This window comes from Urocitellus parryii, chromosome 9, assembly GCF_045843805.1.
Source record: "Urocitellus parryii isolate mUroPar1 chromosome 9, mUroPar1.hap1, whole genome shotgun sequence".
Lineage (NCBI taxonomy): Eukaryota > Metazoa > Chordata > Mammalia > Rodentia > Sciuridae > Urocitellus > Urocitellus parryii.
In genome coordinates this window covers 61,235,742-61,263,536 of record NC_135539.1, presented here as the reverse complement: position 1 = coordinate 61,263,536, position 27,795 = coordinate 61,235,742, and the positions used below count along the sequence as shown (strand labels likewise).

The 27,795-nt window shown below is 35.5% G+C and overlaps 1 protein-coding gene across 1 annotated transcript in view; it reads right to left on the bottom strand.

Annotated features, from left to right (window-relative positions):
• Positions 1-27,795, bottom strand: part of Malrd1 (MAM and LDL receptor class A domain containing 1) — a 656,113-nt gene that overhangs the window by 496,980 nt on the left and 131,338 nt on the right. Inside the window, exons 15-18 of the mRNA XM_077802928.1 lie at positions 19,301-19,453; positions 18,789-18,894; positions 17,818-18,185; positions 13,950-14,362 (exon numbers count right to left, since the gene is read on the bottom strand). Coding sequence (XP_077659054.1) covers positions 13,950-14,362; positions 17,818-18,185; positions 18,789-18,894; positions 19,301-19,453 — 1,040 coding nt within the window. The remainder of the gene's footprint in view (positions 1-13,949; positions 14,363-17,817; positions 18,186-18,788; positions 18,895-19,300; positions 19,454-27,795) is intronic.

The window sequence follows — 27,795 nt, the reverse complement described above, 5'->3', positions numbered from 1 at the left end:
TATAAACAGAAATGATGGGCTTGGTTATCTTCAACCATACAGTCAATAGGTTTGTGTAATGGTTTACAGTTTCTGATGGTGGAAGGGGGAACTGAGGGTTAGCTGAGATGTTTATGAGGTAGGATGTGAGAATATGGAGGTTTTCAATTATATGACTAGTGAGAGAGTAATCATAAGAAGTTGGCTATTAGGAGAAACAAGAGATAGGCAACCCCATGCAAGACTCCCCATGACTTCAGCAACAGGATAACTGTTAGTACCCCTAGTAGAGAAACCGCTGGTGCAGCCAGGCCACAGGGATCTTGGTCATGTCTTATCAGATCCTTCTTGTTGCCTCTTTATAGAAGCAGTACTGTCCCAGTTTCATGGTGGTGACAGCTTCAAGCCTGTATGTTTCCTGATGTTGGGCTGTGGAGCCATGCTTTGGTGAATAAGGAACCCCAACACGGAGTGGCTTTCCCCAGGAATTCTGGGCTATGGATGGGCTCTACCTTCCAGAACTCTGGACCAGGGTGGTGTGGGGCCAGTGGGAGAGCTCTGCCCTAATTATAGTTCTGAGCAGCATAAAGTTTACTTAAGGTAACAACACCCACTTAGACTAGGGGTAATACCAGGAGTTAAGGGACTCTGTCATCATCAACCGCAGCAGAGAGAGGGAGAACCTGAGAGGCCAAGGATAAATCTCCAAATAGGATCTAACAAAAGATCAGAAAGACTGAGGACAGCAACGTGGAAGAAGTGCTATTGTCTTGGGGGTCAAAAAAAAGACAAGACTGAGAAATAAAAATAAATTCCTATCTTAGGAAAGAGACTATTTGTTCTCTAGCTTTTAGGATGCTTCTTGGTGGATTACAATTATTAAACTATGTTATCAATTAGACAAAATTAAATCCAGGGACACCGTAAGTCAAAGTTGGCTTTGTATAAAATGAAGCAATTACAGGAATACTGATGCTGAAAGAATAATTGCACTAATATACTGTAGTAATAGTACCAGTTACATACTAATGGTCATCATAGCATCATTTATATTTATATTTATATATATATATATATATATATATATATATATGAATGAAACTGTGAATTTAGTGACTCAGAAGTACATAGATAACCCACACATGATAATAATGTGTTTATATGCAATCACACACATTCCCAATTTTCTAGAATAATTCTCATTTTAAATAGCCTAACATATCTCATAATCATCTCAAATGTACTGGAAGCTTTTATGTTCAACATGAGTTGTCATGTCTTTCTGTTGATGTAACACAACACTGCAGACTGGGTGATATATAAAGAGTAGGTATTTATTTCTCACTGTATAAGGGACTGGGAAGTCCAAGATCAAGGCCCTTGCATCTGGAGAAGCCTTGCTTCCTGCTTCATCATGCATGAAAGGAGACTTCACAGGGTGAGGGAACAAGTGTGTGAGTGGGTGTGTGAGAGACAGTACACATGAATGTGCAAGTGCCTTTTTAAAAAATTTGTTCTTATTAGTTATGCAGACAGTAGAATGTATTTTAACATATTATACATATATGGAGTATAACTTCTCATTCTTCTGGTTATACATCATATAGAATTACATTGGTCATGTAATCACAAGTGGCTTTGTGAACTATCCTGTGGGCAAATGCTTTTACACAAAGCCACTCCCAAGTACACAAATGCTTTTACTTGCCGCTCCTGTGATAAGGCATTAAGTCCTTCAGTCCTTCATAAAGTTGAAACCCGAAAGCCTGATGACCTTATCACCACTTAATGGAAATACCTTTAAGTTGAGTCTTGCAGGGGACATTCAAGCCATACTAGTATGCAAACGGAATTTCTGTATAGTAACTAACACAGGTATTTTGTTAGATAGTCGGCATAAACAAAGATTTTAAATGATAGATCAAAAGTTTAGGGTTATGCAGACTTGCAGACTGGGTTCTACTTTTTACCATTCTCTTGAACTTTTCTTCATCTTCCTTCTCTACTCTCACTCCTCCTGTAGATAAGTTCAGGGAACACTAAATATCCTTGAACATTTCACAATTACATTACCATTAACATTTCATTCATTCCTATTATTGGTTTTCCCCTTGAATGGCAACGACTTTATACCATAAGACGTAAAGTACATCTTCTGTACAAGTACAAAGTAGGCCTAACAATTTTTAATTTCAATTTTTAAAAGTTCAAGATTTTCTACAATGAAATATTGTGTTTTTAACACTGCTGAGGACATGACAAAGCAAGCTGAAATGTATGTTTGGGTTCAAAATATTACTTAGAAGAAAGTAGTTTCTAAGAAACCTAGTTTTCTTTTTCTTTTCCGTGTGTGTGTGTGTGTGTGTGTGTGTGTGTACACACTGGGAACTGAATCTAGGAGTGCTTTTACCATTGAGCTACATAACCTAATTTTCAAAAGTTTACAATCAGATTTTAGTCTTGCAAAAGTTGACAATGAAAACAGTTTTAGAAAGTCATCCCTAACCTGGTTCCAAGTGTAGGTCCCAATATAGTATGGACAATTGTTATGACCAGGTTATTAAGTTCCTTTTTATATCCGGAAATTCTTGGAGGCATTAGAATAATGATTATCCAAGGTTTTATCTTATAGAGAAATATTTTTACTAAAAATGTTCATTCAAAAATTTGGATCTGAACCAAATGGCCAATCTGACACTTTAAGAAAGAAGAATGCATTGTGTTCCTAATCTATAGTGAGTTGATATGTTCCATAAAGAATTCTGGAAGGAGGCTGTGCTCAGAGCATAAATTGGTATAGATCGCTTTGCTCTCTCAGATAGCGACACAATATTTTCTGCTGAATGAGAAAAAGTTTGAGGGCATAAATAAAGATAGAGCAATCATCTGACAAAGAATTACAAAGAAGCCCCGTACCTTTTTCTTAGGGAACGCTATGTGACACATCGATTTTCCACTGAAGATAAAAGCCAAAATCATGTGTCATCAATATACGCAAGCAAAACTACTTGGTTCAATATGTTATAGTGCTTTAAAGTAAAAATTTGAAGAAGGATAGTCTGAAATGTTTCACACGATTAAAACAGGTGTGGGTCAGCAGAGACAAACACATTCAAGAGATATTTCAGAGTTTACCTGTATAGAGTGAACACAAATCCAAAGAGCAATAAACTCCTGCTTTTTAAATTTGTCTATCTGCTTAAGAAGATTCATATCTGGTATACTCTTTGCAACTTCAGTTTCTAGCAGATTAATTCATCCCTGATGATCTAAGGAAACTTTCTTCATATCACACTTTCACAGAAGTATATTTAAATATTTTCCTGTAGAAGAGAGGCTAGCTAGGCAGCTTTTAGCATATCCAGCAAATTCATGCAAACTCCCAAAAGACAAATAAACCCCACAGTTGGGATTTCAACATCTTTCAGCATCATATAGCTGGACAGCCTCCTGCCTCCTGGCAAAATCAGACATAGCCAACATAAAGGCCAATTCTGCATTTCTCACTCCATTCTCCCAAATCGAGCCAGAGAGTTAGAAAAAGGGATTTGGCAGTATCCATCAGCAGAAATGGCCCAAATGGCTGGCTTATATGAAACCAGTGACAAGGGAGGAGGGAAGATGGTTACATGAAGTTTCAAAATAGGCCACAGATGAGAAGGGTTGAAAACACACTAGAATTAAAACATTCGTGTTCACACTTAGTATTTTTCTTACTCTTTTCACCAACTATTGGCAATTTTAAAAATTTCATCCCCAATAACTTAAATCTTTTTTTCCCTCTCCTTTTTCTTCTTCTTTTCAACTTAGATTGTACAAATATTTGGATACCACCATAAGTATATATTAATATTATAATTTCTCTCTATATTTCCAGTTAAGATACCCCTTAATATTCAATTGCAACTTGTTTTTCAAAGAAATGCAGATATGCAAATTCTAGCAAGTTACACATACTTGGAATAAAAAATGTTATAGGAAAAGACATAAAATTTACACCTTCAGAATTTATGTATATAATTTCAGGTCAAAATATTAGATTATACCTATGGAAATCAGAAAAAATAAAAGGAATGGATTTTAATGTAAAAGAATGAATTTAAGAAATTGAACTTGTCTCCAGGTGCAATGGTGCACATCTGTAATCCCAATGGCTCGGGAGGCTGAGGCAGGAGGATGGTGAGTTTAAAGCCAGCCTCAGCAAAAGCGAGGCACTAAGTAACTCAGTGAGGACCTGTCTCTAAATAAAATATTAAAAAAGGGGCTGGGGATGTGGCTCAGTGTTTGAGTGCACCTGGGTTCAATCCTCAGTACAAAAAAAAAAAAAAGAAACAAAGAAATTGAACTTGTTTTCTGGTCCAGAAATTCTCCTACTTGCTTTTGTCTGCTCTTTTCCTCTCTGCTTCTCTATGGATGGTTCTTCATAAGCTCATCACTTTGCACCAGAGTTTAACTTCAGCGTTTGAGATAATAAGCTAGGTCTCTATTTCAAATTCAGCTCAAGATAGCCCATGAGAAATGTTAAACTGTGAAAAAAGATTTAGGATGCAGTTTATAGGCAAAAAAATCTATGAGTCTTGTTCACACAGGATTCATGCCAGCAAACTCCATCCAAAACTTTTCAATGCAAATTCTAGCAAGCTACACACACTTGGAAGAAAAAAAATGTTATAGGAAAAGACATAAAATTTACACCTTCAGAATTTATGCATATAATTTCAGGAAAAGTGGGTTGAAGATGACATTATTAAATACGGCCCTGCTTTATTTACAACATAACTTCAGAAACATTTTCCCCCTAGAATTGCTGAAAACTGATGTACCATTTAGGATTTAAAAGCATACCCCCCCCCACACACACACACTTCAATTATGACTGCAAACAAGATTTGTTTAAATTATGCCATCTCTCTTGCTGCAAAATCTGAGAAAACAACTCTCTCTCATTACTGAAGGATAGTATCAGCACATGGGGAAAATTCTTGCAGATTGAGTCAGAATGCTCTACAGAGTTGACAGGTCCTAGCTGAAGAATTTTTTTCTTTGAAGACCCATGTTCCCTTCCCAGGTCTACTTCATGCATAAATATTCTCCTCAGAAAAAGAGATCATGTAGGAAGACTGTAAGTCCTAGTTTTTGTGGTAGTAAAGGATTAATAAACTGGCATAAGCTGGGGTTTTGTAGCACTTATTTATGGCTTCCATTGCTACTAAATCAGTGCCAAGAAACTCAACCTTAATAGGGAAAAGCAAAAGGAAAAGAGATTTTAATTCTGTGTAAGAAAACATTTCCTGTCATCATATTCAGAAATAAGATTGAAAACCTCATGAAGCAAGATGATTTTAAGCACTGGCAACACTAAAGGATACCTGGATCAAATCCTTGGTGAGAAAGTTCTTGGGCTAATTTTAATATTAATTGATATAAATGCAACATTCTATGACTCATATGTGGTGAATAATCAATAAAGGCAACTGAAGGCATCATAAAATAGTTGCCTATGAAATCTTTATTTTTCATTAAGCATCAAAATTATCATGTAAATAAAAAATGTGATACACGAGTGAGATCAGATGTAATAAAGAATCTTTTTGTTAGAAAATGTCCTTTCAGAAAGTCAGTAGTATGCTTAGTATTTTAGTTGAGACCTCCTTAGAAGTTAAAATTTGAGATATTCTTCAATACAGTTATAAAAAAGTTTCCCTTTTCTCTCATCTTGTTTAACAACCTCTACAATTTGGCATGGCCCAAATGCCCTTTCTTGTTGACATGACTCCACATAGGATATGTTCTACAGCATGATGCTGAATTGATTTTTTCATGGCAGTCTCATGCTGGTGGCACACAGAAAGTGAGCATGCTAGGAAAAGGAATTAGCAAAGTATTCTAAGAAATGTTAAATGACTTTTAAATATGAAGCAAGCCTTACTGAACACATTAGTTACCACCAAAATAGATAAAGCAATAAGAGTTATCCAAGGGCAAAAGTAAATTTTAAAAAGTAAATTTTGTAATTTTCTTTTTTTTTTTTTTTTGGTACTGGGGATTGAACTCAGGGGCATTCAGCCACTGAGTCACATCCCTAGCCCTATTTTGTATTTTATTTGGAAACCGGTCTCACTGAGTTGGTTAGCATCTTGCCATTGCTGAGGTTGGATTCAAACTCATGATCCTCCTGTCTCAGCTTCCTGAACTGCTGGGATTACAGATGTGTTCCACTGTGCCCAGCTATTATATAATTTTAAGGCCACCAATCCAAGAGCCATTAAAGACAACAAGTACAGGAGTATAGACCAAACCTTGAGTTTTATTGCTAGTACAACTACTGTTAGTAGTAATAGTCTTCTGGTGTGTAGTGCTCTAGAATGAATAGAATACCTTCTTTTCACATCTGAATACATCCTGAAATTTCAGCATGTGGAATCAGCTGTCTACAGTCAGAATCATACCCTCAGATCCACTTGCAAGACTATGGAATCTGAAAACAAAAGTACCTAAGAAAACATCTCTTGGAAAAGGACACATGTTCACATAACCTGTAATGTCCACATATAAACCATGTCCCTGCAATATTTGACAGGATTTCATTAAGACCAATGTTCAATTTAATAATTCATTATGGTATATAATTAGTATTAGTATAGCACATTATATAATTAGTCAATTGACTCATCCTGCAACAACCAAACAATACTCCATAAAGCACTGGATCATCAGGTGTCTCAAGGCCATTATTCTCTGTCATCAATTTGTTATGTCATAATGTTTTTCTGTACCAGAAAAATCCAAAATATCCTGTAAAATATCCTTGGAAAAATATGTACAATTTCACTTGACCAATGATTTTAAAATTAGCCTTTTGGGATAAGTCAATCATTTTCTATGGTACATAAACATATTTTTCAGACTATTAGGGAAGTATTTGAATTAGTCAAAACATTAGATTGCTAATTTATGATCTCATTGGAAAAAGTGATTTACTCAATGAATCACTGGAACTATTAATGTTTGAAGTGTTACATATTGCATTTGAAGATCAAAGTATTCAAGATAATATTTTGACATTTTTCATTATAATGGCTCCTTAGTACTTCTTATCTAATATGTAATTATATTTAATTATATGGGTAATGCGGACCAAAGATATTAGTGTCATGATCACTGAAATGGGGATCCAGAAAACCTGAAGTCTAGTCTTTATCCTAAATACCTGTTAAGACATTAATAAGACCATTTCTGGACCTTAATTTCTTATCGGTAGAATGAATGGTTTAGATCAAATGATTTCTTTCTGGCTATATATTTTCTAATTCTATGACTGAGCTTCCAACTAGAAAACAGTCTAAGTTCTGTACCAATTAATGATGGCAATAAAGACTGCTATGTCCTGTGAAATTAACCACATAAATAGTAATGTCAATTATTCGGAAGGACTTAACAATGCTGGTGGCACAGGAATTTTGAAGCTCTATAGAACTAAAACTAATAAACACAACAATCTTCACATTTCCAAAGAATATTTTTGAAATGTATATGAGCACATCAGTTTATTCACAAAAAACAGAAGAAAGTATAGGCTTAAATATTCAAGGCCTAACCAAAATTTTAGTACTTCAATATAAATCTAAAATGACATTGACCTCACTGTCATAATAAACACAAGTAAGTTTTAGGTGAAACTCAGTTTTATTTCACATAAAATGTAAGTAATAATAATCCAAACAGAGAAAGTCAATACATTTTCCTACTGTTCAAAGGGAAATAAAAAGCTGGGCACAGTGGTGGACACCTCTAATCCCAGTGGCTCAGGAGTCAGGAGGAATGCAATTTCAAAGCCAGCCTCAGCAACTTAGCGAGTCTCTAAGCAACTCAGACTCTGTGTCTAAATAAAATACAAAATAGGATTGGGGATGTAGCTCAGTTGTCCAGTGCCCCTGAGTTCAATCCTAGTCATTGTTTACATGATACCAAAATCCACCAAATAATTTCAAATTGCTAAGAAACCATTTTAAATATATGAGAAAAAAATCAAAATTAAGTATAAAGAATACTAACCATGACTTTCTACTTACAAATATGAATGCAACCATTTAAACAGTCATTTAACTTCTAGATCCCAGACATGACACAAACTACTAGGGAAACAAAGCTGAAGACAGGGAGAAAATATTTGCCACTCATATACTGGATAAAGGATTTCCATACAGAATATAATTTTAAGAGATTAGTGCTCTATCTGATGTGCATGGGGTAAAAATTTGTTCCCAATTGTAGGTTCTTTATTCAGCTTGCTGGTTGTTTTTTTTTTTTTCTGAGAAGAAGCTTTTTAGTTTGAATCCATTCCATTTATTGATTCTTGAGTTTAATTCTTACACTATAGGAGTCTTATTAAGGAAGTTGGTGGGGCCCAATCCCGCCTGATAGAAGTTTCGACCTACATTTTTTTCTAATAGACACAGTGCCTCTGGTTTAATTCCTAGGTCCTTGACTCACTTTGAGTTGAGTTTTGTGCATGGTGAGAGATAGGGGTTTAATTTCATTTTGTTACATATACATTTCCAGTTTTCCTATCACTACTTCTTAAAGAACTTCTTAAAAAACACACCAATGTGTGTTTTTGGCACCTTTGTCTAATATAAGATAACTATAATTATGTGGGTTAGTCTCTGTGCCCTTTATTCTGTACCATTGGTCTACAAGTCTACTTTGGTGCCAATATCATGCTGTTTTTGTTACTATTGCTCTGTAGTATAGCGTAAGGTCTGGTATAGTGATGCTACCTGCTTCACTCTTCTTGCAAATGATTGCTTTAGCTATTCTGGGTCTCTTATTTTTCCAGATAAATTTCATGACTGCTTTTTCTATTTATATGAGTAATGTCACTGGAATTTTGATAGGAATTGCATTAAGTCTGTATAGTGCTTTTAGTAGAGCACTAATCTCTAGGATAAATAAAAAATTCAAAAATCTTAACAAAAAAATCAAATAATATAATCAATACATGGGCCAAAGAACTGAACAGACACTTCTCAAAAGATAATATACAATCAACAAATATATGAAAAAATGTTCAACATCTCTAGCAATTAGAAAAATGCAAATCAAAACTACTCTAAGATTTCATCTCACTCCAGTCAGAATGGCAGCTATTATGCATACAAACAACAATAAGTGTTGGCAAGGAAAAGGCACACCCATACATTGCTGGTGGGACTGCAAATTGGTGCAGCCAATATGAAAAGCAGTATGGAGATTCTTTGGAAAACTGGGAATGGAACCACCATTTGACCCATCTATCCCACGCCTCAGTCTATACCTAAAGGAATTTAAAACAACATACTATAGGGTCACAACCACTTCAGTGTTTATAGCAGCACAATTCACAATAGCTAAACTGTGGAACCAACCTAGATGCCCTTTAATGGATGAATGGATAAATAAAATGTAGTGTATGTACACAATGGAATATTATTCAGCATTAAAAGATAATAAAATCATGGCATTTTCAGGAAAAATGGATGGAGTTGGAGAATATAATGCCAAGTGAAGTTATCCAATCCCCAAAAAACAAATGCCGAATGTTTTTTCTGACTTAAGGATGCTGATTCATAATGGAGGGGGGGTGGGCGTGAGAGGATTAGATGAACTCTACATAGGGTAAAGGGGAGTGAGAGGAAGGGAGGGGGCATGGGAGTAGGAAATATGGTGGAATAAGATGGATATCATTACCCTAAGTACATGCATGAAGATAAGTATGGTGTGACTCTGTGTAGAATCAGAGATATGAAAAATTGTGCTCTATATGTGTAATATAAATTGTAATGCATTATGCTGTCATATGTAACAAATCTAAATTAAAAAATAAACAAAATTTATGTAATTGCTCTCATACATGATTTACACCTTCTAGTATTTAAAATCTTTAAACATAAATACTTTGTACTACTTGGGTAGTATAGACCACCTGGTATGTACTTAAGATGATGACCTGATGAAAGTTGGTAAAGTCAGAAGGAGGAGGAGGAGGAGGAGGAGGAGGAGGAGGAGGAGGAGGAGGAGGAGGAGGAGGAGGAGGAGGAGGAGGAGGAGGAGGAAATAATACAGCATCTTTATTACAAAAAAGAATATACTTTTAAAAATTCAATACTCTATAAAAAACATTTAAAAATTGTGCGAAAAGCTGAACAGACATTTCAAAGTAGATGTTTGTTAAGCAAATAAGTACATGAAAATGTGTTCAGTAGAATTTGTGCTATGGAAATGCAATCCACACTGAGATGCAATTACCTACTTCAGAATTGCTAAAATTAAGAAAACTGATAATAATATGTATTGTCTTGACTCTGGAAGAACTACAAACCTGACACACTGCTGATGGGAATGAAAAGTGGGTAACTTTGACAAGTAGTTCAGGAGTCCCTTAAAAAGTTAAACTTATTCTACCATATGACCCAGCCATTCTACTCCTGGTTATGCAGACAAAGGAAAAACAGTAGGTGTTCATGTAAAGATATTTACACAATTATTTCTAGCAGATTTATTCAAAATAATCCAAACTAGAAACAGTCTAGATATCAATATGTGAGTGGATAAACTGTGCTTTATCCAAATAAATCCCTGATACACACTCTAGCACCAATCAATCTCAGAACAACTGTGTTGAATGAAATAAATCACACCAATAAAGAGTACTGTAGTATGGTGCAATTTTCTTTAAATAAAAGTTTAGGATGTATATATTAATATACAATGGCAGAAAGCAGGTCAGTAGTTATTGAAGAGCCAGAGAGATGGACTATAAAGGGGTATTAGAAGAATTTTAAAGATGAAGCATATTTTCATTAACTTTGATTTGCATTTTCCTAGAATTAATACAATCAAAATATTGAAAATATATAGCTGTTTTGATGGTTTCAAAACTTTTAATAAGTGTAGTTCATTACTTATCAACTATACTTCAATAAACCTCAAAATAAAAATTAGTTAGGAGTTTGTAATGAAGTTTTTTTTTAATGTCAAGATGTGCTGAGCTTTGGCTAATCATTTCAACTGATATTAACAAATATATTTATCTCATTAAAAATGAGGGAGCCTTAAGGACTTAGGAATTAGACTAGAGACCCTGTGCCTAACAGAAGAAAAAGTAGGCCCAAATCTTCATCTGTTGGATTAGGTTCCAACTTCCTATTAGAAGACTTCTATAGCACAAGAAACAAAATCAAGAATCAATAAATAGGATGGATTCAAACTCAAAAGATTCTTCTTAGCAAAAAAAAATAATGAGGTGAAGAGACAGCCTACAGAATTGGAGCAAATTTTTACACATGTGCATCAGATAGAGCACTAATCTCTAGGACATATAAAGAACTCAAAAAAACTTAACACTAAAAAACCAAATAACCCAATCAATAAATAGGCCAAGGAACTGAATAGAAACTTCTCAGAGGATGATATACAATCAATCAACAAATTATATTAAAAAATGTTCAACATCTCTCTAATTAGAGAAATGCAAATCAAAACTACTCTAAGATTTCATCTCACTCCAGTCAGAATGGCAGCTATTATGAAGACAAACAACAATAAGTGTTGGCGAGGTTGTGGGGAAAAAAGGAACATTCATACATTGCTGGTGGGACTCCAAATTGGTGCAAACCAATCTGGAAATCAGTTTGGAGATTCCTTGGAAATCTTGGAAAAGAACCACCATTTGATCCCCCTCCTTGGTCTACACCTAAAGGACTCAAAAACAGCATACTACAGTGATACAGCTACATCAATGTTTATGGCAGCACAATTCACAATAGCTAAACTGTAGAACCAACCTAGAAGCTCTTTTATAGATGAATGAATAAGAATCTGTGTTACCCACACACACACACACACACACACACACACACACACTGGAATATTACTCAGCATTGAAAGTGTTGGTTATTACCACTGTTCTTAGTAGGACGAAAACTGAGAATATCCATTTGTTAACGGAGGAAATATATCTATTTTCATAAATTGGACCCTTTTTACTGCCTCGAGTGATTCATTCACACAGCATGTAGAATCTCTAATTTCAGCATTTCAGTCCTGAATTTTATTTAAAATAGAAGTCTAAAAGAACTCTCAGAGAGAGAGTAAAACGGTGCACTCTACATGCAACCCCTGGTGGGTTTCATACACAATTTTTATGTTTATATTCATGACCACAGGATTCCTTGGTTAGTTGCTTGTTTATCTGGCTGTGAAACTTTGCTGTAATTTGATTTTCTCCTGGAAACCAATTCTTGAGTAAATATCATAAGAAGAGTTGATCCACTAAATACTAGGGTGGTCCCAATTACAAGTGACCTGATTAGACAGTAAGAATTAATTTGAAGTGGATGAACCATTATTAAATAAAAGCTAGAAGAAATAAAACCTCTCCCATTTCATTTCACAGGATGGCATGCATCTTACATGCCCTGCAGCTAAATAGAAAGATAGCACCCTACATATGGTAGGTTCATTCCCCTGTTTTCAGCTTATATATCCCTAGACAAATCACCATTACTATTGTGCTCTTCAGTGACTTAACCCGGTAAAAGTATACTTTTAAAAGTTAGAAGCTCTCAAAAGGAAGTCTGCAGCTAAGTTTTTGGTTACAAAAAATGTTAATTAGTTGGGCACGGTGGTGCACCTATAATCCCAACAATCCTGAGGCAGGAGGATCACCAATTCAAAGTTAGCCTTAGCAAAAGCGAGGTGCTAAGCAACTCAGTGAGACCCTGTCTCTAAATAAAATACAAAACAAGGCTGGGTATGTGGCTCAGTGGTTGAGTGCCCCTGAGTTCGATCCCTGGAATAAAAAAACAAAAACCAAAAAACTGTTAAATGTTAATTAGGCCAATACCTTTTGATAGAGTCAGTGTTTAATCTGGATAACTGAAAGAATTTTAGTACATGCAAACAAACAAAAATATATATTTATCCAGGGATAGGAAAGAAGTTTTTTCCCTGTATAGTATATGTAGATTTATTTGCTAAAGGGAGAAAATGCATATATTCAACACCTGAATGTCAAAGTCATATGATATATTGGGAAGGCAAGGAATTACAATTATTTAGAAACTGAGTTCCAGTCGTAGTTCCAGTTCTGCTGTTCCACAAACTATGTGGCCAAAGATAAACAACCTCTCTGGGCTTCTTTCTCCAAAAATGGCAAAAAGGATCTCTGACTTCCCAACTTTGGGAAATTTCTAACTGTGGGAAATTGCTAAAAGAACCAAATATATCACACATGTATCTCTCTCTCTCTCTCTCTCTCTCTCTCTCTCTCTCTCTCTCTCTCTCTCTCTCTCTCACACACACACACACACACACACACACACACACACACACACACATCCTTTACAAAACTGTGAAAAATCACATATGCATCTGAACTGGCTTTTAGAAGCAGACATGTAAGATTCGGAGTAAAAAAATATTCCACCAGGAGTAGAGAGAGCTGGACTTAAATTTCAGCTCTTCCCGGAAGAAGTTGTGATTTTTGGAAAACGCATGCACTCTGCTTGGATTTCAGTTGCTTACCTATAAATAGTAAAAATATCAAATGAGGTATTCAAAATAATAGCTTTGAAAGTTTGTGCTTTTTGCAGGGTCTCAGAGATTGTGCCAAACTCCTTTCTTTCCCACAGGTTTTCATTTTCATTGGTAGATCAAGTACTTAGAATTGCAGGCAACTGCGGCTATTTCCAGTGCCGTGTCTTTATCTTTAGAGGTCCTAATCACACATTTTCTCAGGTAGTCAAGGAGCAAGGCAACTCAAAGAGCTTTGGCACTCCCTTAATTAAATGATAAATATGTGTCAGAGTAACTTTGATCAAATTCCTCCGCTCGCTTTTAACGCAGGACTGCAGTGATCATCCACATGGCTTAGACATTCTGATTCAAATACACATTCATATACACCTTATGAAACCTATTACCGATACCTGAAAAGGCCACCTGCTGGAGATGTGGAGGAGTTTCCTTATCCATCTGTCGCCTTGATCCCCAAATATCTGCCATAGCAGCTGTCCTCTTGAGTTACTCCAGATCCGCTGGTAGATAGCCAGCCTGTAGATGTGCTTGCCAAACATGTGGTAGTATAAGCGGAAGGTACAGCCCTCCATGTCAGTGGCATTAAAGGTGGGGCTCAGTAAAACAGCCTTGTTTTGGAAATCCTGTGGCTCGGAGGATTCGATGTAGAGATAGTGTCCTTTAACTGTGCCCAAAGTATTATCCTTCATGGGCCCGGTATTTAGGGTTGAAGTTGGACCCTGGTTCCTGGTCCAATCAAAGTCATCTTCTGTGTCTTGTTCCCAGTTACAAATTCCATTCTCAAAGTTACACTGTAGTTCAGGGGCTGAAATTGGCATTAAATAATGGCAAGAGTTAATTAAGGACACAACTAAATATGAAGAAGAGCACAGATACTTTTGTCATGCAAAGGCAAGCAATTTTAACTTCAAAATGCATCATTAGTTTTTAAAAAGGTAATGCATGCCAGATGATGCAGCAAATAACAATATTCTATGCACTGAAGATAAAATTGCCTTGGCCATTATTTTCTTCATGTTTATTTGTTCTCCTCCCTATTCCAGGTCTGTTAGCATCACTCCAAGCAAATGACCATGACACCATGGCTGGTTCAGTAAAAAATTTCTAGCTCGGTGCATTTCAAACTCAACTAAACATTCTAATCAGCCAGGAGCATTAAAAACAAACAAATACCAAAGCCCAGAGATATTTATTTAATTGCTTCAAGTAGTAAAGCCATGATCAGGATTTTTTTATAAGTTCCCTTAGAGATCCTAATAAAGCTAAGAACAATCCTACTTCAATGAGTCTCACAATTTAAGAATCACCAGGAATTGATCGGTAAAATCGCTTCATGATAAAATCCCCAAATAAATACTAGTTTATGGAGTGAAACTCACAAATTCAAATTTTTAGCAAATACTCAATTCTTTTTTTTTTTTTTAATATGATGGTGGGAATTGAACCCAGGGCCTTGGGCATGTGAATCAAGCACTTTACCAACTGAGGTATATCCCCAAAACCCCCTTAAGATAATTCTTATGTAGATATTTTCCAAACTTCAGCCTAAAAAAAAATTTTAAGTTATATCCTGCCCAAGCTCCATGTGTTCCAAAATACCAGTGCCAGAATAATAATTCTTCAATGGCAGTATTACCACTTATTTTTTCTCTATTCAAAATCCTTTAACATACCTTCCTTTAATCTAAACTTTAATCTCCTCCCCAAATTAAAACGCATCTCTCTCCTTCAGATGCACTATCTTCCTGTGTATTTTGGACTCTGACCCTGTCTCTGTTCACATCTGATGTTCCCACCTGTGCTTTGTTAACTCTCTGCTGTATCTCATCAGTGGTTACCCTTCTTCTCACTGGTCTGTAGCTACTTTGAGCCTTCTAAGTTTCTTCTAACTTTTCACTTCTAACTTCCTTCAGTCACTGGAACAATTTTGACTTTAAAGGAATCGACTAGCCCAATTAAATGTTCGACCTCAAATTTCTAGGGTAATACAGGAACATGTTCATTTTTCAAGGCATAAGGATTTTGTTGACACCAAGTATTTGCTTTTGAATAAATGGGATAAAATGTGCATTTGACAGTATTTGGGCTGAGGGGAATGGATTTAAAATTCACAGGTAGTTCCACATTTTAGCTTCATTTACATAAGTTAATATTTAAAAAAAAATAAACATACACTGTCCTTTAACAATTCATCTTCATAATAGTACTTAGTGCCAAAGATGAGCAAACACCCTGAAACAATAAATAAAAGCCTATGTGAATAAAAGCAGTCAGGCGAGGACAAATCATCTGTCTCTGAAAACTGCAGAGCAGGCGCTTAGACCTAATGAAGGAAAGGGAGTTGGTAAATATCAAAAGGGAGATGAGCTTTCATTTGATATTTCCTCACTTGTGACTAATCAAGCCCAGCTGTGACGTGAACTGGGGACATGCAATGTACTCTTCAGGTGTCTGTCTTTTGCTGTGGAGCAGATGGAGAATGTCAAGTTGCTGAGTTTTTGACATAAAACTGGCACTAATGCCAACAGACTTTTACATTGTCTGTCTTCACACTGACTACACACTCAATCTTCATTTCCATGGCAATATGTGTAGTTCTGCCCTTCAGTGAAAAATCACATCTCTAAACATATTTCAGGAGATACAGCATGGGTTTCAGGACATGCAGTGGACACCATGTAATAAAATCACATGCCACCATGCAGAGCTGTGAGAAGCCACCATTCTCCTGACACTGTTTTTTCCTTTCGATAATACACAAACACAAGAAGCAATTTGCTGTTGTGTTTGCACTCCCATAATCCTACACTGAGAAATTTGAAGGATAATTTACTTGTTTTTATAAGCAGCTCAAGATTTAGAATTTAGAGAACAGGGAAAAAATGAAAAGGCTTTCCAACTTTGAAAAAATAAATAGCTCTGGGGCAAGTTAGACTTCTTATGATGGTCGTTGTCAAAATCATCAATGTTAATGCCATCCGCTCAAATATCCGTTGTATAAATTTCATGAGATGCATGGTAATTCTGACTTTAACATGCCTGACTTCAGTATACCTTTGATAATGTGTATCAAAGTTTGCACACCTGCAAAGCTCTCTGCAACAATTTACATGGAAATTTCTTAATGTAATATTTTCTGTAAGGTACCAAGCATTCTATGATTCTATCTTGGTTTATAATCTGCTTCCAAATTTAATAAATACCTAGCTTGAAATTTAAAAATTGTTGCTGCTTCAGGAAAAGGAATCTGAGTCCAAGAAAAGTTGCAAACTTTCTAAAATATTTTTGAAATGAAAACAAAATACTATTAGCTTCTGATTAACTTTCAGAAGTGCATTACTGAAGCTATGTGCATTAAGCTGCAAGGCCCACATAATCATCAGATAACAAAAACTTAATAACTTATACCAGAGACCCAAGACTGATTTTGACACCTTATTTCCTAATACCGAGAGCCAAAAGAACAAGTATACTAAATAATCAAATGTCCCTCCTAAATAGTTGCCCTAAGCCTCATCACTCATCTCCTTCACCACCAACACAATTCACTGCCATCTACTGTCCTATGGGATACTGCAAGAGTTCCTTGCTAGATAATCAGAATCCACTGTGCTCTAACCATTATATCATAGAGGGACTTTTTTTTAAAGCATGCAAATTTGAGGGTTTTATTATCCCCCTTCTTAAAAACTTTCAAACAAAGCAGATTTCTTGAGCCTGGACTGCAAAGATCTGCCAATCTAGCCTCCCCCATACATCTATCTCTATGTTTTACTCTCTTGACCCTTTCTTCACTGGAGCTACATCATCTGTCTTTCATCAGACTTGCAGTCACACATCAGGCCTTTGATATATACTTTGACTTATTATTTTTAGATTATTCTCCTAAATCAAATTCCATTACCATATAAAGTCCCAGCACCCCTCTTCATACCTCCTGGTAGAGTTGATATATTATTTTTATTTATGAAATATTAGAATATCCATCTCTTCAGTTAGATTGTAGAGCCCATAAAGGCAGAGATTCTGCATAATTGGGTCCTTTCATTGTATTCCTAGGATCTAGTTAATAAGTCTTCTAAATAAAGGCTGAAAGACCTGATTAATTAATAATAATATAATATCTGATATTCACTGCATAGTGGCACTGGATTGATTTGACTAAAAAATAATAGTGAGCTAGTCAAGGTCACCCCCTCAAAATAAGTCAGAGGGACCAAAAACAAAAACATTAAAAAGGAGAAATGCCAAAACCCTTACCACAGTCAACTTCATCAGTATAGTCACCACAGTCATCCACCAGATCACATAACCGAAGCCTTTCTATGCAAGCATTTGTGTGTGGACAATGGAAGTGATCTGGCTCCTCGCAGCTCTCAGCAGGCAGAGGAAGGGTACAGTTTTCAAATCTGATGTCATCAATAGCCGAGACCCCATCATAAATGCCAAGACTGACTTTATCCAGTGTCAAGTAGAAGGGCTGGGTCAGGCGCCCTAGCTGGATGTTCACCTCAGACCACTGGTTGCCCTGGTTGTACAACACTCTCCAGAGTACTGTTGAGTCACCAGGGTTTTCTGTATGTAACCGCAGCTCAGCTGCTCCCACTGACTGGCCATAGTTATAAAACCTGAAAAAGAGCAAACCCAAGAAGCAGGCATAACTTATGAGATACCCTAAATATTTAACCTCTGGACTCTTCCACTTGGTCAAGAGCCAATTAATAATTGGTTGTCATAACGGACACCATTGTTTCCTGCAGTAATTCTTGCCACCTGTTTGCCAGAACTCATCTGCGGAGGTGATACTCCATGGCTCTCACAACCCTAATCTCACATCAGATTACAAAAAGGATAAACCAAAAAGGCATCATATGAATGTGCTAAGTGATGATGTTCAGCTGTTGCTACACATACCAATACAAAATGACATTGATTTCCATTGATATCAATGGGAGCCCTTTTCAAGGAATTTGGAGAGAACAGAGGAAAAGACTTAATTAAATTTTAATCCACTACTGGCGGGAAAGAGTACCTATCATAAGAGGAAAAACAAACAAGCAAACAAACAACTTATGACATGCTCTTAAGTTAAATGAAGATTGTGTGAACTTAGTGTAATACCAATTTTTTAAGCAAAAACCAGGGATAAAACAAGAACAGTTAATATGTTCAGAAGGATTTCTGCAACCACTGGGTCAAAAGGGTAATTGAGAATTGTTTTTAATATTTACCAGAAAGAAAGTGTGCACCCAGACCCTGTCTGGCTGAAAGTTGGGCTCTGGAGTTTAGCAACTTGGGACAAGCTGTTTCTGTTCTTCAGAATAAACATAAAATGGCCTGTTGGGATACAAAACAAAATCGTTAGTTAGCCTACTGGAATTTAAAATGAGACAAATGTCTCTTAATTCAATACTGAGTGAATTTAGTGCACAACTAAAATTATAACTTACACAACAATACAAAAGTCAACAGTGATCATTAGTCAAATTTGCTTTTATAAAAATGCTAAATGATATAAAAATAATTGATAATTTTGGTTCATCCAGCCAAAAATATATCTATGCTGCATCTCTACCACCCACAGAGCAATAATTTTATGCAGACAGAATACCACCATGGACAATATTCAACCATCCTACTGATGCTTCTTCTGATGGCATTGAACACATCTCTTTCTCTTTCCCATCTGGGGCCAACTGAAGAGTAAATAAGAGTAGTTAGTGGAAACTTAGTTGCTTCTTACCTTCAGTTGTGTTATGAGTATGATCCTGAGGGGGCGCCTGTTGCTTAAAATCAGCAGAAAGATGACTTTGGGAGCTCCATACCCAGTCAAAATGGTCACCAGCAATTGCTTCAAACCAACCGCAGCTGTTTGCTTCAAAATCACAACTGGAAACTGAACAACACAATGGTGGCACTTAGGGTGGCTCTCCACAGTGTTCCCACACTTTGAAAAGGTAGATTTCAAATGCATACAGTCTTACTATGATTTTCCCATTACAGAAAGGGGACTATATTAAAGGACACCTTTGAGGGTGGGGAAAAAAAGATACATTCTGATTTGAAAAGTGGATTTATGTTTTTCATACTGGATATTGAGAAAGCAGAATTTCAATTCTCAATGGAGGAAATTCAGGGTTGTTTTTTTTTCGATATATTCTATAGATAGCATCATTCAGCCTTATTGTCTGTAAAATTATTAAGGTTTTGCTAATTTGTTTTCATAGTCATTTCAGTTTCCCTCTTCTTGCTAGAGACTGTGTTAATTGCTCCTAAAGAGTATTTTAAATTAACTAATGAAAAGCAACTACTTATAAAAAATTAATATTTGGAAAAATCCCAGGTTTACTATATGATAAAACGTGTAGCCCTGATTTGTATAGAGTTTAGCATTTCACAAATCATTGTATCACCTAATTGTATAGGAAATAACTTTTTTTTCCTGGTACATATGCAGAGAAATCAGTTATTTTCCACAAAGACATTCTAAAAAAAGGAAGAGAAGGGGGAAAAGAGAATGGGAAGTTATAAATATTAGCAGTGTAGAATTATAGTTAATTAGTTACTATAATAACTTATACAATAGACTCTGTGCCAAATGTGTTACATAGATTCAACTTTCAGAACAACCTTAGGAGATAAGAACTGCTGCTGCTGTTGCTATTTTACAAAGGTAAAAAGTGAGTTTAGGAAAAGTTATTAATCTACCCAAGGTCATATAGTTAGAAAATTATGGAGTAGAATTGGAATTCAAATATTATGATTTTTAATCTAATTTTTTTTCAAACTTTTGACTATAACCATTGGTTGTCATCGGATTAGAAAAAGGATAAACCAAAAAAGGCACCATATGAATGTGCTAAGTGATGATGTTCAGCTGTTGCTACACATACCAATACAAAATGACATTAATTTCCATTGATAATTATTACACTGGGATCCTTGGCTATTGTCCGCTTTTATCCAAAAACACAGGCATGTATTGCATAGATATTATCTTGTAAGATGAATTGGGAAGGAAGCAATAAGTTTCAGGGACAAAAATAGAAAGCAAATCACTAAATGCGATTATAAAATTTAGCAAGGGTCCTTTAGCTAATGATAAATCATTTTTTATATTAAAAATTCTACTTCTATATGGAGAAGAATGAGAGGTAATATGAGAAATATTTGATTTTTAATAGTTTTTTATAAAATATCTAATTTCAAAAATACAGTAGCCCTCTGTGAAATTTCCTGCTCCAAAATTTGACTAGCGTGGTACTTCCAAAGGTTACCAAAAGTCAGTAAGAATGTATGAATACATCTGAAAATACTTTGAAAACATCAACTCTAATTAGAGGTAGCTATATTTCAGTATATAGATACAATTAGAAATAAGCATTTTATCTATATGCAGAATAAAGATTTCTCAAGTAAAGTTTTTCTCAAGCAAAGATTTCTCAAGTAAAGATTGGTGATTTTTAAGAAGTTAGTACCTAGAGTCTAAGCAAGGACCACCATTGGGGCTTACAGAGAAATTAAATTGAATGCAAAATTAAATGTTACTTAACAGTGAAAAACAATAAAGATAAATATTGCAAGTTAGGGATAAATATGAAGAAAGTTTAATTAAGTCTTTGTATTTTTAAAGATTATCTCTAAGTATTTAATACACATAAATATATAGGCAGATATAGATTGTGGGGTTTCAAAGCATGTAGATATCATTCCACTCCCCAGGAAGCTGAAGCCTTGATTCCTATTTCATTCAAACTGCAGAAGATGACTAGGAATTCTTGTGACACAAAGACAGAAAGAAACAAGTTGCTGTTCATGCATAGTATCTACCCAGCACAACTACCTGTAAAGGGAACCTGGCTCTCTGCTATCCAGGAAGATACTGCTGTAGATATAATAAATATTCAAATGGTAGTAAGATTTTTTTTAAAAATCCCTGCAGTTACTTTGTAGTTCTCTTACAACAGTTAAAGATTATAGGTTTTTTATTTAGTGTATCAAAGAAAAGGTTCCCATGTTTGTTGTAGCACTATTCACAAGGACAAAGAACTTAAAGTCAGATACAGAAATACAGATACCACAGGATCTCACTTTGATGTGGAATCGAAAACAGTGTATCTCAGAGAAGCTTAGAATAGAATAGTGGATACCACAAGCTGGAGGAAGCAGGGAGACAAGAGGAGTGGGGAAAGTTTGGATAACCAGTAGGAAGTTATATTTAGAGAGGATTCAGAAGTTCTGGTGTGCTATTTGCACAGTACGGGGGCTACAGATAATGGTAATCCACTGTATATTTCAAAGAAATAAAAGGGTTTATTATATATAATTATATATATATATATAATATATATATATATATTATATATATATATAATTATACCATGAAGAAAGAATATTTGATGATACAGGTGCTTACTTGATTTGAACATTGTATGACATATATGTGTATTGAAACATTTCACGGTAACCTACAAATATGTACAATTTATATGCCAATAAAATGACTTTTTTAAAAATAGGAATTTTTAACTGAAAATTCTGTTAAAATTCAAATATGCTTTCTGAATACACTTTGTTTCTGTATAAATTTCTATATACATTTAAAATTCCCAATCATAAATGTGATAACCAATGAAATTAATCTCCCAGCTAGACATAATTAGGTATATACCTCACTAGAAGAGACATGGAAATTATACACTCTGTATCCATTTCTGACTCAGAAATGCAATGCCATGGATACATTTTTAATAGTTGAGATTCAGGGATATTTCGCTGTTTCTGGATCATTATCGATTTCCTCAATTATCATCATCAGAAGCATCATTGTTTGCAATAACAATTGCAGTTACTGATTACTCAGAGTTTGAGGCATAGCATGCTTCAGGCTGGGGGCTGTTACATTCATAACAGAATGCCTGTTGACAGCATTTCTGAAAAGTGTGCTTATCTGTTCTACAGCTATGGGTAGAAAAGCTAATGACTCTACAGCAGCTTTTAATTATTGTGAGAAAAATTACCTGAGTGGCCTGTATTAATTATGCAAATATAATTACATTATCTGCCCCTGGGACAAGGGCATTAGGAGATAGCTGGTGAGCTGCCAAGTAGGTCCATCACTGCCATTTCCACAGCATTTCATTGAGGCAGAAGATGGATTGATGCAGTTGCCAAGGAAGTTCATGAGGAAGAGAGCTCAGAATCAGGTCCCATTTCATTTCTGATTGACTGTCTTAGAACTTCTCCGATGGTTTAGATGATCCTGTTGAGGTTTACTTATAAGGAATAAGCACAGAATATACAAAATGGAAGTCTGAGCTTATAATATGCTCCTTGCAAAAGCATTCAAAAGTTCAGAGGAGGAAATATGTCCTATGACATTGTGCAGTTGAACATCAAACTCTTTCTAATCTGAACCACATAGAGAAGATGTTGAGTTTAAAAAAAGGGAGATGGTTAAACATAGGATTGGTGACTTTTAAAAAGTTAGTATCTGAGTCTAAGCAAGGACCACCATTGGGGCTTACAGAGAGATCTGAACCATCAAGACACCAGTGCCGAATATTTAACTATCCCTGTTTTAGATATGAAAATGTAAGGTTGAAAGAGGAGAAACATAATTTTTCAGGGCTCATTACTACTTCCACAATCCCAACCCAGACCTGATGTCAGCCTGTGTTCTTAAAAATGATACTGTTTCTACTGGTTCATTAAGTAATAATAGCAACTTTCAACAATTATTAGAGGCCAGGCACTGTGCTGTGTGTTTTTAATTGAAGATCACACAAAATCTTAACATGTCTGATCAAAAGTCATGCTCTGGAAGTAGATTTTAAACTATGTAATAATAATAGTTATAAGTCTACTAGAATGAGTCTCCTTGGTTTTTCAAACATTTTTTTTCTTTAGATTTCATGACCCTCCTGAAAGTTGCATGAGGGAAGACAAAAGTTAATTGAGCATTCTCGTATGTTCGCTAAGTTTACTAAGGTTATGCTTTGATTAGGCATTTGTTCTAAATTTTAAAATGCCTAATCAGAATTTAAAAATTTTAAAATACAATATTCCATATTGGGAACATGTTCTCTATGTAATGCTTTTGAATTTCAGGCTTTTTTATGCCTTCAAGTGGTTATATGTTTGGATTTTATGATAAGGTTGGAGTAACTGAACTCTAGACTTCATCAATAGTTAATATTCATTAACAATTTAAAACAATAGATAAAAGCAAGAGTGTGCATGCAAAATAAAAAAGATGAAATAAAAGATGTCAAAATAAATAAATAGAAATAATTAAATCTGCTAAAGCAATACCAATTCATATATAACATGAGATTCAAAATTTCTTCATTTGAAGCAAAAATGATTAATCACATCATTCAACATATAGTTTTAAAGGTCTTCCATAATCTCTTGATATGGAGATTACATACATCTTTTATGTTTCTGCACATCATTTACCACCCTTTCAAGGAAGTTAAATAGCAAACAGTCATGAAAAGAGAAAGTGCCTTCCTCTACAAGAGGGAGCAAGTTATCATCTCATGTAGTAATGATAATGTCTCCCTGTAAAACAAAGGTTAGATGAGATTTTTAGTGTTTTTTGTTTTCATCTTTGGTATTGGGGGGGTTGAAGCAAGGGGTTCTTTACCATTGAACTACATCTCCAGCCCTTTTTACTTTTTTGAGACAGGATCTCACTAACTTGCTGAGGGTCTTACTAAGTTGCTAAGGTTGACCTTGAACTTATAAGTCTCCTAACTCAGGTTCCAGAGTCGCTGCAATCACAGGCATGGGACAATGCTCCCAGCAAAGATTAAACAAGTGTGTATGTAGCCCATTTTAAAAGATTTTTTAAGTTTCATTAAGCACAGCCACCGTAGCTGTGATGCAAACCTACTTCATACTTACATACACCTAGTTGCCTCTGTATTGACAAGAAGCTTATGGAGGGCCAGAAGGACCAATCCAAACATCATGCCCATGATGTTTGCTCTACCACAAATCATAAAGTCCTCTGTGTGTGACACCAGAGTCTCGACTCTTCTGCTAGCATCTGTGAAAAAATAGCTGGCTAACTTGTTAGCTTACTGGTAGGATAATATTTCAGATGTTTCACGGTTCTTCACACATATTATATTACATATTAGAATGTGTGTCATTAGGAACTTAGAACCTATTGTGGGAAATTAATAAGTATATTATTATGATAGAGTAATAAGTATCCTGTGATCATTCATTCACTATTCATTGAAAAAAATTAGTACATATTACATGTATGTACAGGTGTAGGGCCTAAGAATGCAGCAATGAAGAAATAGGAAATAAATTTCTCCTCATGGATATTGCATGTGGGAATTGGGGGAGATAGGAAAAAAAAATAAGATCAATAAGCTGATACTTATTAACAGCGATGTTGCTAAGAAAAAGATAAGAAAATTGTGTTAGAAAGAAGCATTGCAATTTTATAGAACAGAATCAAAAAAGGCTTCAAATAAAAGTGAACAACTAGGCGAACCCCTGAAGGAGGTGGGTATAAATTCAGGCCATGTAGCTATGCAGAGGACCCAACAGAGAAGAAACAGCAAGGGCAAGAGCCTTAGGCACAATCGGCCTCTCGTGATCCACATGCATCAAAGAGACAGTGGGAAAGAGGAGAACGTTGGGAGATGAAATCTGAGAGGTCGCTTTAAGATTTTAGCTTTAATTCTGAGTGATATGGGAAATAATTGGCATGTTTTAAACAGAGTAACAAATTCAGACTCGATCACTATAGCTGCTGTATTGTGAAAAGATAGAAATGGGATAGGGAACAACCAGGAAACGGAATGATATTGCAAAAATACAAACAAGAAGCGGCATTGGTTTGGGAGGGGTGGAAACAGTGAAGATAATGAGTGAATAATTCTCAAGTTAGACATGATAGGATTAATGGATATCAGATGAGAAATACAAAAGAAGTTAATAGGACCTCAAAAAGTCTTTGACCTAAGCATTTGAAACAATGGAGGTATATTTTGTAAAACCGAAAGACTTTGAAGAAGCAGATATGGTGGTAGTGGGAGGAACAGGATTTTAATTTTAGATATGCTATATTTGATAATCCTATTAGTTATTCAAGTCTACACATCCATTTGAGAGCTGGATCCATCAATCTGGAGTTCAGATGAGAAGTCCTGGCTGGAGATATAAATTAGAAAATCATCAAAGTGGCAAGAAGTAGTCATAAAAACAAGAACAAAACCAAAATTGTACTTGTTGTTACAGAAACCAAGCCAAGTAAGTATTTTAAGAGGGAGGTGATACCTTCTTCATCAAATGCTACTGAAAGGTTAGATGAAAATAGAGAATGGACACTGGATCTAACCTGTTGGTAACTTGGCTGAGGACACTTTTTATTGAATGGTGGCAGCTAGGGCCTGAGTGCCTTGGGTTTAAAAGAGAGGATTAGAAGAGAAAGATGGAAAACAGTAAAGAGAGTTAATTTTATGAGCAATTTGTGTTTTGTAAAAACAGGAGGAAAATGGTGTTGTTAGGGAACAGGAAAGTGGAGTAAAGAGAAGATCTTTTAATATGTGAGAAATTAGAATGTGATTTTATGTTATTGAAAAGTCTGGTGTAGAAGGAATCTTGTCAGAGCAATATTATTGAAAAGACAATAGAGATGAGCTAACATGCAAGAACCAGAGTTTACCAGTGGTAGGGGTGAGGACAACGTACCCAAGGTACAGGAGAAAAGGTAGTTTATAGATGGACAGAAGCACTGTTGGAGCTTATGAAAGTCCTTTTCTGGTTATTTCTATTTTCTCAGTAAAACTAGATATACAATTATCAATTGAGGCTAAGAAGAGGAAGAATAAAATGGATTTCAGAGAAGATAGGAGGATGATATGAGTTATTTGTTGAGAAGAGAGAGGCAAGGTACTGAGAAATGCAGTGAGATTATAGATAGGGCAGTCTTAGAACCCAGGTCACAGTGGTGATCACCAATGTAAAGTGAGAATAGGTAATATTGCCTTATTTTCTTCTCCAACCATTTTCAGCTTTGCAAAAATGGTTAAATGCAGATCTCCAACCCTGTGTGGTTGGAGATCTGCATTTAATCAGTTAGTACTTCAGTGACTAGGCTATATCAAAAGACAATAAGGCAGTTACAGGTCAATGTGAGACCACCATTAAAATTGTGGACCATGAAATTCAAACTTCACAAGAAAGAGAGTGAGTGTATAAGGAAATAAGGGACACAGAGTGGTGGTATGATTGATGGATTGTAAGTATTGGTAGCACTGAGGTAGTGGTTTGAATTAGGGTATTAAAGGGAAAAACTTAGGAAAATAGGAAGTAGTAATTAGATAATCAGTGTTTGAATTAAAGAGGTGCCAGTTACTGGTAAGAAACATACAACCTTTCATTAAAAAGGAAGAATAATGCAGAACATGGAATCAAGAGCCAAGGTAGGAAAACTGGAAGTCATATGGCAGAACCAAGAAAACATGTCTAGCAACCTAATTAAGGAACTTCTGGTGGATTTTAAAACTGTTTTGGACCAGTGACTCCTTTTTAGCTTCTAAATACACCTATTGTTAACCAAGATGTCAACTGTTATCCTGAGTCTGTTCTATTATTGTCTATTAGGTTGAGTTGATTAGAGGTAGGTAACTTGTCTCTAATTTCACAAGACAACAGATGGAAGGGATTGTGCCCTGGAGCTGTTCCTAATATACAACAATGAGAAACCTCACCTAAACCTGATTAGACTATTCAAGTAATAATACTGTAATCTCAATAAACTATTGAGATTTTGTTGAGTAATTAAACTGCTTACTGTGACTTTAATATAATGTCATCATTGTAATCTCAGGAGAAGGTGAATATATTTTGCTTATGGAGGAATGGTGGTGGCCAGAGATAGAACTATCACAGTAGACAGAATTCCAGGGGAATCCCCATGAGCTCCACCTTCTGGTATCATTCCTGTGATTGTACTGTTACATGGCAAAAGAGATTTTTAGGTGTAATGAAGGTTACTGATGGTTGATTTTAAGATTATTTGATTATCTGGATGAGGCTATCCTAATTAATAAGCCTTTTAAAAACACATTTTTCTATAAATCATTACAGATTAATTCAGAGAGACTGGAAGTATAAGAAGGACTTGAGATGCCATTGGTAGTTTAAACAGGCAAGGGGTCATCTAGACAAATGAAGAAAAACTAAACTCAAAGCCAGAAACAGAAA